General features: G+C 22.1%; 1 protein-coding gene across 2 annotated transcripts; it reads right to left on the bottom strand.

Moving 5' to 3' along the window:
• Positions 1-382: 382 nt before the first annotated feature.
• LOC127286746 (clathrin light chain) lies at positions 383-12,556 on the bottom strand. 2 transcript variants are annotated; one of them, XM_051313322.1, is made up of 6 exons: positions 12,401-12,556; positions 11,504-11,656; positions 6,397-6,522; positions 5,937-6,048; positions 5,057-5,068; positions 383-1,191 (listed from the first exon to the last, which is right to left on the bottom strand). In XM_051313322.1, the coding sequence occupies exons 2-6, from the start codon at positions 11,646-11,648 to the stop codon at positions 1,011-1,013; spliced, it is 576 nt and encodes a 191-aa protein (XP_051169279.1). In that variant the 5' UTR covers positions 11,649-11,656; positions 12,401-12,556; the 3' UTR covers positions 383-1,010. The 2 variants fall into 2 exon arrangements, with proteins under 2 accessions (XP_051169279.1, XP_051169280.1); XM_051313323.1 differs by lacking the exon at positions 5,057-5,068.
• Positions 12,557-13,529: the final 973 nt, after the last annotated feature.

Here is a 13,529-nt window from a genome sequence, read left to right as displayed (position 1 = left end):
TCGCGATTGTTTGTTCGGTCATTTGCAAAATTCGGCGTTCTAAGAATTTTTTACAATAAAAATTCGGTATCTAAAAATTCTGTTAATTAAACATTTTTTACAAAAGAAATTCTGACAAAATTGTTAATTCGAAAAATGATAATTTGTCGAAAAAAGTAATTTATATTTAATTAAATTCTTCAAAATGAAAATTTTAATCAATAATTTTTATGAAATAATTATGCGCGCGGAAAAAAAAATTAGAAATTTTACTGAATTATCTTTGCGGATATTTTAATATTATAATTTTATTTTTAATTAAAATTAAAATTTCATAATTATTTTTAAAAATAATTGGTTATTTTTAAATATGATAAAAATAAGAATTTTGACAAGAGACAAATTTTATTTCGCATTAAATTATTTATTGTTAATCAACGGACAGAATCAACTTCTACAATAATATACACGTAGATTCGAGATACGTTTTCAAAATAATGAAGCAGTATAGAAAAAAAAAATATATAGTCAACCTCTCGAAAATCTAAACAATTCATGGAATGCAATAATAAGACAATTTTCTTTCAAATACAATTTGCTATATTTATATAAAATAATTGAAATTCGCTAATGATTGACGCTAATAATAATAATAATAATAATAAGCAATACATGTAAACCTATTTTTTTTTAAACTTGTCACACTAATCGAAAATTAAAAACAAAAAAAAAATCTTCATCTCTCCCGATATACAATAAATTCTTTCCAAACAAAATTACGAAATTGATGTGCAACTATTTTTTTTTCGATTACACATTTAATGATATTTATATCATTTATTAGTGACATTTCTTTCGTAATATTGCGATATTTACCAAATGGGAATCTTGGAAAAATTATCTCTTCGATAAGATTATTCTCCATTTTTCCTTCATTGCAAATAATTTTTTTTTTTTTTTCATCTCTAGTTGGGTTTTTCTTTAAATTTTATATTTATATGGAGAATTGTGAAAAGTTTACAATTCCAGAATCAACAATTGATGGCAGATGGTGGATTTTGCTTGAGTTGCAAAATAATGGAGCGCATTCTGGAAACATCTTTTGAGGTCCTTGAAGATTTTGGATTGAAATCACAAAGTTTGGCGATCCTTTCCCATTCAGTTCCAGGCTCAACTTCGTCAGCCTCGGCAACAAATTGTTTCTCTGCATTTCTAATGTGAAAAATGAAAAGAGAGAGAAAAAAAAGATATAAATTTATCAAAAAAAAAAAAAAACACGAAGCAAGACTTTCATGCTATTTTTTACTCATTGTGCTCGAGAATGTCTAAATGCTCGATTTGTTTTTTCATCTACATATATTATTTAATAAAAAGAAGCATATTTAAAAGCGAAGGACATGCCTCCAGTAATAATAATTTCTTTTTTTTGGGTGGGGAAATGGTGACAAAATCGAAGGCAGCAAAAATTGATTTTTGAGATTTTTTTTTTTTTTGTATCAATTGAGAGATTATGTGCAAAACATAATTAAAGCATTAAAAAGGGGCATTTAAAGCGTGTTTCAAAAAGGGATTGTGATATAAAAAAAAAAAAAATTAGTTTCACGAAACTAATGTAATTTTACTTTCTGTGTCCATTTAATAACAATAAAATTTCTTTCTCGGGGTTTTTTCGGGTTCTTAAATTCGAATTTCATATTATTTTTGGAAAAAACAAAATGTCGGATCCAATATGACGGACATAAAAATGCAAGAAATAATTTAATCTTTATATAGCAGACCTCGTATCGACTTTAAAGCACAAAAAAAAGTCGATTTGTATTCCAAAAAAAAGTCAATTTTTTTTTTATTTTAACAAAATTTAATTGGTTAATCAATATTTTATTTTAAAATTTTAATTTAATAAAAATTTGTTTAAAATAGAATTTGTGCGTCAATTATTCTAATTCGAAAAATAAAAATTTGTCTAAAAAATAATTATATCATAATAAAATTCCTTCAAATCAAAATTCTAACGATATTTATGAGACAATCATGCGCTGTTAAGTTTACTGATATGGAATAACATTTTTCAAAATTCCATGACTTTATGAATTTTTTTTCCGTTTTGACAAAAAATTAAGTAATAAAATTTAGCGCCCTCTGTAATAAAAATATGAAAACAAGATTTTTTCATCAAGCGTCAAGTTTAAACAAATTTCAATATAAATATTTTATTAATTAAAAACTAGTGCTGAGTATAATAGCCCCAATTAGTGAGTAGAATAGCCCCCCCCCCGATTAATTCCTGAATTTGATTTCTATTACACATAATTTTTTTTTGTTCTTTTGTAATAATTTGGAATTAATCTCAATATAAGACTTGACAATAAATTAAAGAAAAACATTGTTTAAATTTAATATTAAAATTTTTTTAATTTTATGACCAGAGGCGCCCTCTGTAATAAAAATATGAAAACAAAATTTTTTTCACCAAGCGTCAAGTTTAAACAAATTTCAATATAAATATTTTATTAATTAAAAACTGATGCTGAGTATAATAGCCCCAATGAGTGAGTAGAATAGCCCTCCAGTTTATTTCTGAATATGATTTCTATTACACATAATTTTTTTTTGATCTTTTGTAATAATTTGTAATTAATCTTAATATAAGACTTGACAATAAATTAAAAAAAAAATTATTTAAATTTAATATTAAATGAGAATAATTCTATAATAAATGTTATCAAGAAAATTTATTTCTATTTCATAATCGAACTAAAATAGAAATTTTCAAAATTTTATTTAAAGTAAGACAAATTTCTAAAAAAAAATTTTATAGTTACATTTTTATAATATTTTAAAATCTGATTTAAGCAATTTATACGAATTAAAAATTTTGTCATAGTTTTTAGTTTTGATGGTTAAAAAAATATCAGGCAATACTTAATCAAATTTTACAGATTTTTAAATAAAAATTTTTTTTTAGTAACAATTTTGGAAGAGTTAAAGTTGAAATTAGAAATAATATTGAATTTCAATTAAGATTTTGTTAATTTTCAGACAATAATTAAATTTTAAAGAATTAAAAATAATTCATCAAATAATTTTAGATAACATTTTTTAAAAGTAATTGAATTTTCAAAGATTTATAATTTAGATTTTTGGAAATAATTGAACTTCAAATGATTTTTAATTAAAATTTTTTTTTGATGATTTCAATTACTAAAAAATTTATTAGAAATTTTAGACAAAAATACAATAATTTGAAAACTTTTTCAGTGAAAAATGGTTTCAAATAGTTGAATTTTCGAAAAATATTATAAAAATCACTGAAAATTATTGAATTTCAGGAGAATTATAATTTAAATGATTATATTTCAAAAAATTTTAAATGGATAATTTTAGAAGCTTTTAAATGGAAATTTTTGAAAATAATTGAATTTCAAAAGATTGTGTTAAATTTCAGACAATAATTATTATAATAAGAGAAATTTTTAGTGATTTCTGATGATGAAGAATTTATTAGAAATCACATCAAAAAATTGAATTTCAAAAGTTTTTAATTAAAAAATGCTTTCAGATAATTGAATTTTCTTAGAATATTATAAAAATCATTAAAAATAATTGGAAATTTTTGCAAATAATTAAATTTCAAGTGATTCTGAATTAAAAATTGTTGGTAATTTTATTTGATAAATTTTTTAAAAATTATAAATAATTATTAAATTTCATAAAAATTTTAATTGAAAAATAGTTTAAAATAATTTGAATTTGTGAAGAATTTCATTAAAATTATTAAAAATAATTAATTTAGTGAAGAATTTTAATTAAAAATTTGTTAAATAATTTTAATAAACAACTATTTAATGTATTTCATAGAACAAATTAAGTGAATAAGTCTTTGATTGGCAGAATAAATATGAAGGCAAATGCTGTTACCGACTTATTTAATTTTTTTTTTCTTGATACCTCATAACCTAGATTTGTTTCTAATTTGCGACAAACTTTTATATAATTTAATTTAATTTTAATTAAACAAAACAGCCTAATCGGGGCTCATGATTATCCCATAAAAATAAATAATTAAAATTTTCATTTAAAAAAATTTTATTAGATATAATTATTTTTTTAGAAGAATTTTTATTTTTCGAGTTAACGTTTATGCAGAATTTTTCATTTTTGAAACAAAATTTTACTTAACAGAATTCTTATATATCGAATTTTTATTGTAAAGAATTCTTAGAACGCCGAATTTTTATTTGTCCGAAATTTACAAATGGCCGAACAAACAGTCGATTTCAGCGCAATGTTTAAATTTCACCAATCAAATGATTATCAAGAAAATCGTGATTGGTGAATTTTTAAAATCGCGCCAAAATCGATTGTTTGTTCGGCCATTTGCAATTTTGGAGAAATAAAAATTCGGCGTTCTAAAAATTCTATTAAATAAAAATTACCTAAAAATTCTTTAAAATTAGAAATTCTGACAAATTTTAATTCGAAAAATAAAAATTTGTCTAAAAAATAATTTTATATCTAATATAATTGTTGAAAATTGTAACTAATGATTTTTATAGAATAATCATGCGCCCCCCTTTACGAAAGAATTTATTTGAAACCCGTTTAAGTTCAAATAAATAAATTATAATTTAAATGAATATAAACAATTTTTTAACATTAAACGAGTTATTTATATAGAACAGGCGTTGACTGGCTCCTAGACTAGAATATTTTTATTTTTCAAGCTACCTGCTTTCAGGCAACATAAACATTTTTCTTGTAATACATGCATAGCTTTCTCACTTATCTAAATAAATTTATTACTTTTTTTAATTAAGAACATATTTAAAGACTATAATTTTTTTTCAGCAAAAATTTTTGATCCACAAAAAAGTTAATTTGAAGCTTATTGCTTAAAAAAAAAATTTTGAAAACAATATTGTTTTCAAATTATAATTTTTTAAGGTACATAAACCTAGAAATAAATGAAATAATAATAATAATAATAATCTTAATTACAGTGAGCTTTACAAATTTGAATAAAGGCATTGCATGTGCAAAAAGTCATGCAAAATAGAAAATAAGTTTCTCAACTTACTTGGCTGACTCCCTAGGAAGCAAAACAAGAACGATAGGATTTATAAAAATATTTTTAAAATTTTATAAAATATATCAATAATTTACAATGAAAAAAAAATAATATTCGATTTAATTATTCGGTTACTTGACTATATTATCAAATAAATATTTATTTGTATTAAATAATTTTTAAGTCAATTAAATTTTATTTGTTTCAAATACAGAAATTATTGCTTCAAATGAAATTTAATTTAAATAAAAATTATTTGCTTCAAGTAAATATTTACTTGATAATAGTTCCAAATACCTGATTATTTGGATCAAATAAATTTTTTTTTCAGTGTATTATTTTAAAAATGAAGGTTTTTTTTCTGTTTTACTTCTTGTATATTTTAATATACAATATAATTTTGTCTAGATATAATTTTTGTGCAAATTTCTTGAGAAAGTTCAGAAACATAAATATTGTGAGAAAAAGTATTTTGAAAAAAAAAATCGGACTGGCTGATAATAATTAAGTTGTGTTATTTATTTTAAATCAATTTTTTAAAAATAAACTACTTAATATTTTTTACACAAATATTATAAAAAAAAACTTTGATTTCCTTTTTCTCAAAAATAAATTTTGAGGAATTATTATTAATTGAAGGTTTTTAATAACAAAAAATATATCGAGAAAAACGAATAAAAAAAATTATTGTTTTTTTTCTCAATCTATTCTGTACTGAACATTCTTAAAATTAATCTAAAATGCAATAAATATGATAAATTTTCAAATTTTATCTAAATTTAATTTAAATAATTTTTTGCCTATTTTTGGACATTTTTAACCAACGTTTAAAGTAAATCAATTATTAAATAAATTATTAAATAAATTATATCCAAATTAAAAAAATTACCTGTTGGTAGCTTTCGTTTTACTAATCGTCTCAACATGATGTTTATACCATTCTTCCAATTCTTTCTTTGCGACTTCCTTCCATTCTTGTTTCTTTTTCTCCTCTTCGGCGTCTTTGAAAAATAAAAACAAATCAAATAAGATTGCTAATTTTTTCCTATTATAAAAATAAATTTTTTTTTTATACGATTATGAAAAGATTAACAAAAAAAAAAAAAAAAGATTTTTGATAAGTTTTAAAACGAAATTAAAAATTGTTATTAATTATTGGAATTGGCATCAATACAATGTACTATTGAATTATTTATGTACATAAATAATTTATCCTGGAGTTGTAAAATAAATAAATATATTACTCTTATTATTTTGTAATTGAAAAAGAAAAAAATTTTATCGCAAAGTAATTATTTGTTTTTTTTTTCAGTGATCTGTTCTTAAAAACTTTAAATTAATGAAAATACCTTTCTCTTCTAATCTTGCTTTTTGCTCTTCTCTCCACTTTTTAATTTTTTCCGGTTCTTCTTTCATTGGTGGAGGCGGTGCTGGTACTTCCGGTTCGAGTTCAGGTTCTAGTTCTAGTTCTGGTTCTAAATGGTAATATTATTACTTATTATTATTATTGTTATTATTATTATTATTATTTTGGTTCTAATGTAATAAATAAGAACTTTAATCATCTAAATTCTCAATTATATTATTCTATTTTAATTATTATATTATTTAAAAAAAAAAGTCGAAAAAGTCAATTTTTTTATTTTGATTAAATTTAAATAATAATAAGCATTTTAATTTAAATAACTAATGTTATTAGATAATAAATTCACTTTATTAATTCGTTAATAAGAATAATTATATACGAATATTATCAAGAAAATTTATTTCGAATACCTATCTCAAAATCGAAGACATAAATTTTTTCAAATTTTAATTAAATAGAACAAAATTCTAAAAAATAAAATTCTGACAACAATTCAATATTAGAGTTTTTATTTGAAACTTTTTTGAATAATTGAATTTTTAAAGAAATATTAAAATTATTAAAAATAATTGAACTTTGGAAGAGTTAAAGTTGAAATTTTTAGAAATAATTAAATATCAAAAGATTTTGTTAAATTTCAAACGATAATTAAATTATACAAAATTAAAAATAATTTATCAAATAATTTTAGATAACATTTTTTAATTAGAAATATAACAGACAAAAATTCAATTTCAAAAGTTTTTAATTGAAAAATGATTTCAAATAATTGTATTTTTGAAGAATATTATAAAAAATCATTTAAATTATTAAATTTTTAAAGAGTTATAGTTGATATTTTTAGAAATAATTCAGGATGTCTAAAAACAGCTAGGAAAAATATTCCCTTCATTTTCCCTAACTTTTCACTGACTTTTCCCTGAACAAAATTACACTAAAAAAATTTTTATTTTGATCAAATAAAATTTATTTTGATACAATTAAATCATTTACCTGTTTATTATCCACTAATTTCATATGTATTTCAACCAAATAAATAATGTTTCGTAAAATATAAAATATTTAAGTGAAATAAATAAACTAATTGGGGACGTATAAATATTCTCAATATTTAATTTAAAAGAATTTTTACGGCGTCAAATCTTAAATTATCAAATTTTTATTTAGTCAAATTATATAAAGCAGATTTTCCAGTACAACGAATTTCAAATTAATACAATTTCAATTTAATGGAATTTATGTCAAGAAAAATTGCATAAAGAACAATTTTTTTTAACAAAATTGTTTTTTTTAGTAAATTTCGATTTATCAAAATATTTACTTAACAGAATTGTCATTGAATAAATTCACAATTAACAGAATTTCTATTTAACAAAATTCTTAATTAACAAAGTTTTTATTAAAGAAAATTTTAATTTCAACTAATTCTTATTTAATAGAATTCTCATTTAAGAAAAATTTTACTTAGTTCTTTTGTTGTCAATTTTTATAGACATAAATTTCGTTAAATTGAAATTATATTAATTTAAAATTTTTTAAAAGTATTAGAAAAAATGCTTTATAAGAGTTCTGTTAAATAGAAATTATCAGGCCACGGATCGATTTATAGGCACAAAATAAGTCGTTTTAGTCAATTTTATATTTCAAAAAACGTTGAAAAAGTCGATTTTTTTTATTTTAATAAAAAAGTTTTACAGATTTCTAAATAATTTTTTTTTTTAAATAATAATTTTGAAAGAGTTAAAGTTGAAATTTTACAGGACTAAAAATAATTTATCAAATATTTTTAGATAATATATTTTAAAATTAATTGAATTTTAAAAGATTTACTACACTTGAGATTTTTGAAATTAATTGAATTTCAAGTGATTTTTAATTAAAATTATTTGATGATTTCAATAAAAATTATATTAGAAATTCCAGACAAAAACACAATAATTTGAAAACCATTTTTAATTGAAAAATGGTTTCAAATAGTTGAATAATCGAAGAATATTATAAAAATAGTTATAAATAAATGAATTTCAGGAAAGTTATAATTGAAATTATTAAATTTGAAATTGAAAATTTTGAAAATAATTAAATTTTACTTGATTTTGGATTGAAATTTTTGAAAATTATTGAATTTCAATTGAAATTTTGGATAATAATTGAATTTCAAAAGATTGTGTTAAATTTCAGACAATAATTATTATAATAAGAGAAATTTCTAATGATTTCTGTTGACGAAGAATATATTAGAAATTACATAATAATAATGAATTTCAAAAGTTTTTAATTGAAAAATGCTTTCAGATAATTGAATTTTCAAAGAATATTATAAAAATCATTAAAAATAATTGAAATTTTTGCAAATAATTAAATTTCAAGTGATTTTGAATTAAAATTTTTTAGTAATTTTATTTGCTATTTTTTTTTTTAAATTGTAAACAATTATTAAATTTCATAAAAATTTTAGTTGAAAAATAGTTTAAAATAATTGAATTTCTGATGAATTTTATTAAAATTATTAAAAAAAATTAATTTAGTGAAGAATTTTAGTTAAAAATTTGTTAAATAATTGAAATAAATAAGATCTGAAGAAGATTTGCATTTTATACTAAAAAAAAACGTATTTTATTTAAAAATTTTGTAAAAAAAAAGTGGAAAAAGTCGCATTTTATTAAAATAAGTCGAAAAAAGTCGTAGTTTTGAAAAAAATACGGAAATAGTCGAAAATGTCGTATAATCCGAGGCCTAGAAATTCTTTTTAATCGAATTTTAGTTAAATGTAAATTGAAAATTTTGCATAATATAAAATCCACTTTATACAATTTTGCTAAATAAAAATTCGATAATTTAATATTCGACTCCGTACAAATTTTTATAAGTTAAATTTGGATATTAGCATTAATTAATAAATTATTCGTATTAATGAATAATTTACTTTATTTCAAGTTGAACCGATAAAATAAAATTGTATCAAAAATTTGTATCAAATTGTTGTTTTCCGTTGCTAAAGAATTTGATTAAAAATTAAAGTCAAAAATTGAACTTAAAAATTTTTTAATTAAAAAATGCTTTCAGATAATTTAATTTTCGATGAATAAATTATAAAAATAATTGAATTTCAAAAGAGTTATAATTAAAAATTATTAAATTTCAAAATGATTTAGATAATTTAAGATAATATTAAATTTTTGAAGAATTTCACAATTTTATATAATTTTAATTTTACATTTAGTAAAAAAAAAATTAATTTAGAGAAAAATTTTTATTAAAAATTTATTAAATAATTGAAATAAAGAAGAGTTGATGAAAATCTACATTGTATACTAAAAAAGACGTATTTTTTTAAAAAATTTTGTAAAAAATGTAAAAAAAAAAAGTTGAAAAAATCGCATCTTATTTAAATAAGTCGAAAAAAGTCGTATAATTCGAGGCCTGATATTTAATTATAAATATATACTGTATCTGTACAAAAAAGTCCAAATCAAAAGTAAAAAAAAATCCAATTAAAAAATGTTAACAATTACGTTGAATAAAATTGTCGTTTTAATCTTTTAATTACTTATGAGCATTCAAAAATAAAAAAAATCATTGAAATTCTGAAAAAATTTATTTTTCATTATCTTTAAATTTTTCAAATTTTATTAAATATTAATGATATTTTTTTTTTTTTATACAACTTTTACTAAAATAACGAAACAAATAAAATAAATCTAAATTTTTGAAGAAATAAGGTAATATTTTCTAGTTTGTTTAATTTTTCTGCTTTTAATAGATTGTAATCTATATTAATATGAAAATTAAATAACAATAATTAGGGTCAACCGGGGTAAATCCGAACGCTTTTAGTAAGTTTCAACAATAACATAAGTTTTTTCTTTAAAAAAAAAAAATACTTCCGGTATTCTGGTGCATGAAGTTGTTACTTTACTTCCATAGAACAATTTTATAGGGTAGCAAAAATTTTTGATAAATTACAATCGCAGGAAACTTAGCGTTCGTATTTACCTCGATACTTTGCAACTTTCCTAAAATACCGGGGTAAATACGATAATAAACCTATTATGTAATAATGCATCATATATAAATACAAAAATCCAACAGGTTAAAAATTTAAATGCATTACACAATTAAAACCTTCAATAACTTTATCAAATCATAACGGATTTTTGCAAAACTTGCTACAGAAAGTATTTTGGAGTGATTGAATGTAAATACAAAAATAAAAGTCAAATTTTTTAAATTCAAAATGGCGTACTTTCCTAAAACTTATTTTTAAAAATGATCAAATTTGCTAACCCTGAAACCCCCCGAGTAACAATTTTCGAGCGAATCCAATGAATTTTTTAATTCTCGTCCGCCATTTTGAATTTTGAAAAACTGACTTCAAATTGGTAATTAGCGACCCGAAAAACCGTAGAATACCAAATTTTATTAAGATCCTGAAAAACTTTTTTCAACAAACCATTTGGCAAAAAAATTGAAACACTCCTTCGAGAGAACAGAGATTAAGTTTCTGCTTATTAATTACTAACGAGGATACGTATAGAAAGAAAAACTTTTTTCTATGTACTTTTATAATGTTAAAATAATAGTGTAATGAAATAAAAACAATTTTGTGTGGCTCTGATGTAAAAAAAAATTATTGAAAATACCGTTCGGATTTACCCCGGTTTTCCAATTTTCCTGGGTAAATACGAACGGTCTGATATTATTAATAAAATTTTACAGAAGGCAAAAATGAAAAATAGTTTCTGTTCTAGTATTCATAACAAACAGTTATAAATAATAAAATAAATTTTTAGCTTCTTTTTCTTGAAATACGAGACAAAATACTGAAAGAGTGTCATCTTTGATTTTCAATCTTTTTTGCAATACTCGTTATCTTTGTTTATGCTGTTGCTAATTAACAAACGAAAAATGGGATAATACTTAGAATCTCTTGAAGAGGATCTGAGGTAAAATTTCTCATATCGAACTTATTTTTAAAAATTTTAATTAAGCTGAAATAATTAGCGTTCGGATTTACCCCCCGTTCGGATTTACCCCGGCTGACCCTACTGCAAAAAAGAGGGAAAAAAATTTTTTTTTTTTTGAATTACCATCGTCAATAGAAACAGGAGCAACATTTGTCATTGGAGGAATTTCAACCTCGAGTCCTGCAAGTTCATTTTGTTCTCGGGCTAAAAATTCTGCCGCTGGATCTACTTCTGTTGACTCAACAAAATTATCGCCAAAAGCATCCATATTTTTTTCTAAGAGAAAAAAAAATTAAATCATCATTATTGTTATTATTAAATCATCATTTAAAAAATCTATTAAACGAACAAAAATATGAATTTTTGATTCTGTAATAAATTTTTAATAATCTATCACATCGTACTTCTAATTATTTTAATCTGCTTTTACAAATTGCTAAAAATGCTAATTCTAAAAATGATCTTGAAAACAGAACAAGATCTAAGTGATTCGCTTCACGTACAATGACCCAAATATCCAATTTGAATAATAATTATAATATCATTAATAAAATAAAAGATAAAAGTACATATTGCATATTGTACAATAATAAATAATAATAATAATAATAAATTACTAGCAATCGTGAAATAAATTCATAACAATAAAATTAATATTTAAATCATTTATATAAATTGTAAAAAAAAAAAGTCCCACTTTTATTACATTCTATATTGTCATTTTTAGACATTAAAATATTTTTAAGAAAGATACTCAAATTGTTTCGAAACATTAGACGAAACTAATGAAAAGTTTATTGTAATAAGAGAAAAATTTTGCAAAAATTAAGACTTAAATATAAAGGAAATATTTGTTGTTGTATTATGTATATTATTATTATCACCATCATTCAAAAAATACCACAACTTCTACTAATTGTAAAATAAAATACTATAGTTAGTGTTACATTGTTATTTGAGTTTTTCCTCTTTAAAAATTAAAGAAATTAGGTAAAATTGAATAAAACAATGTTTACTTACGAGTTTTTAATAAATTTCAAAGTGTTGTTCGATAAGGAAACACCCCTTTTGTAGTATTAGGATTTTTACGTCAAATGTCAAATTCAGGTTAGAAACGTCAATAACGATCATTGATAAAATCTTATGAGAAAAGCAACTAACAATATTGTGCACGGATGTTTAGGCTACTTCCACAATCGCATGGTTGGTTTCCATTGTTCCCACTTGTCATTTGTTATAATTCTCGTCAACTACCGCACTCTCCTGTAGTGAAAATTTAGTAACTTTTTAAGGCCTGAGCAGAATAGAAATGTAACCCGAATCGTAATCGCAAACGCAACCGGAAGAATGAGTTAGAGAAGGATAGACATATTGTTTGTACTTCTCTAACTCATTATTCTGGTTACGTTTGCGGTTACGATTCCGTTTACGTTTCTATTCTGCGTTGGTCTTTACTTTTAGAATAAAATCACTAAATTTTCACTAGAGCAGGGTGCGGTAGTTGACGAGAATTATGTCAAATGGCAAGTAGGAACAATAGAAACCAACCATTCTACTTTCAATAGTTAAAAAAGTTTTTAAGGCTGCAGTCCCATGGCAGCGTTTTGCGTTGCGTTTTGTCACTAGACCATGAGTGTAAAAGAGATGCAGATATATGTTTGCTATGTTTACACTCAGGGACTAGTGACAAAACGCAACGCAAAACGCTGCCATGGGACTGCAGCCTTACAGAGAGCACTCCAAAGTAACGAACATGCCAATAGAAAATATTATAAAAAGAAAATTGTTTGAATATCTAAATATACACAATTGCATAATTAATGTATAATGCTTGTCCGGTTTGACGATATTTTGAAAAATCGTGACACTTCTATAATAATTTTATTAGTTTATGGCGTATGATGTAAAGGGCTGATGGAACATTTACACCTTCGGCAAAAAATTTTCTTCACTTTGCATTTTACGAAATACACTTACCTGATTGGTTGTACACAATGAATCAGATTCTGGACAACCAATCAGGTGAGTGTATTTCGGAAAATGCAAAGTGAAGAAAATTTTTTGCCGAAGGTGTAAATGCTCCATGAAGGTGTTTCCAGAATAGGTGCAAAAGCCAAGTCCAAGTGCCAATCTCATGAGTGCGAAAGAA

Source organism: Leptopilina boulardi, unplaced genomic scaffold, assembly GCF_019393585.1.
Source record: "Leptopilina boulardi isolate dan_hultmark-lab unplaced genomic scaffold, ZJU_Lbou_2.1 LbouV2_362, whole genome shotgun sequence".
In the NCBI taxonomy this organism is placed as follows: domain Eukaryota; kingdom Metazoa; phylum Arthropoda; class Insecta; order Hymenoptera; family Figitidae; genus Leptopilina; species Leptopilina boulardi.
Note: the sequence above shows the minus strand (reverse complement) of the source record. Positions and strands in the feature narration are given on the sequence as shown.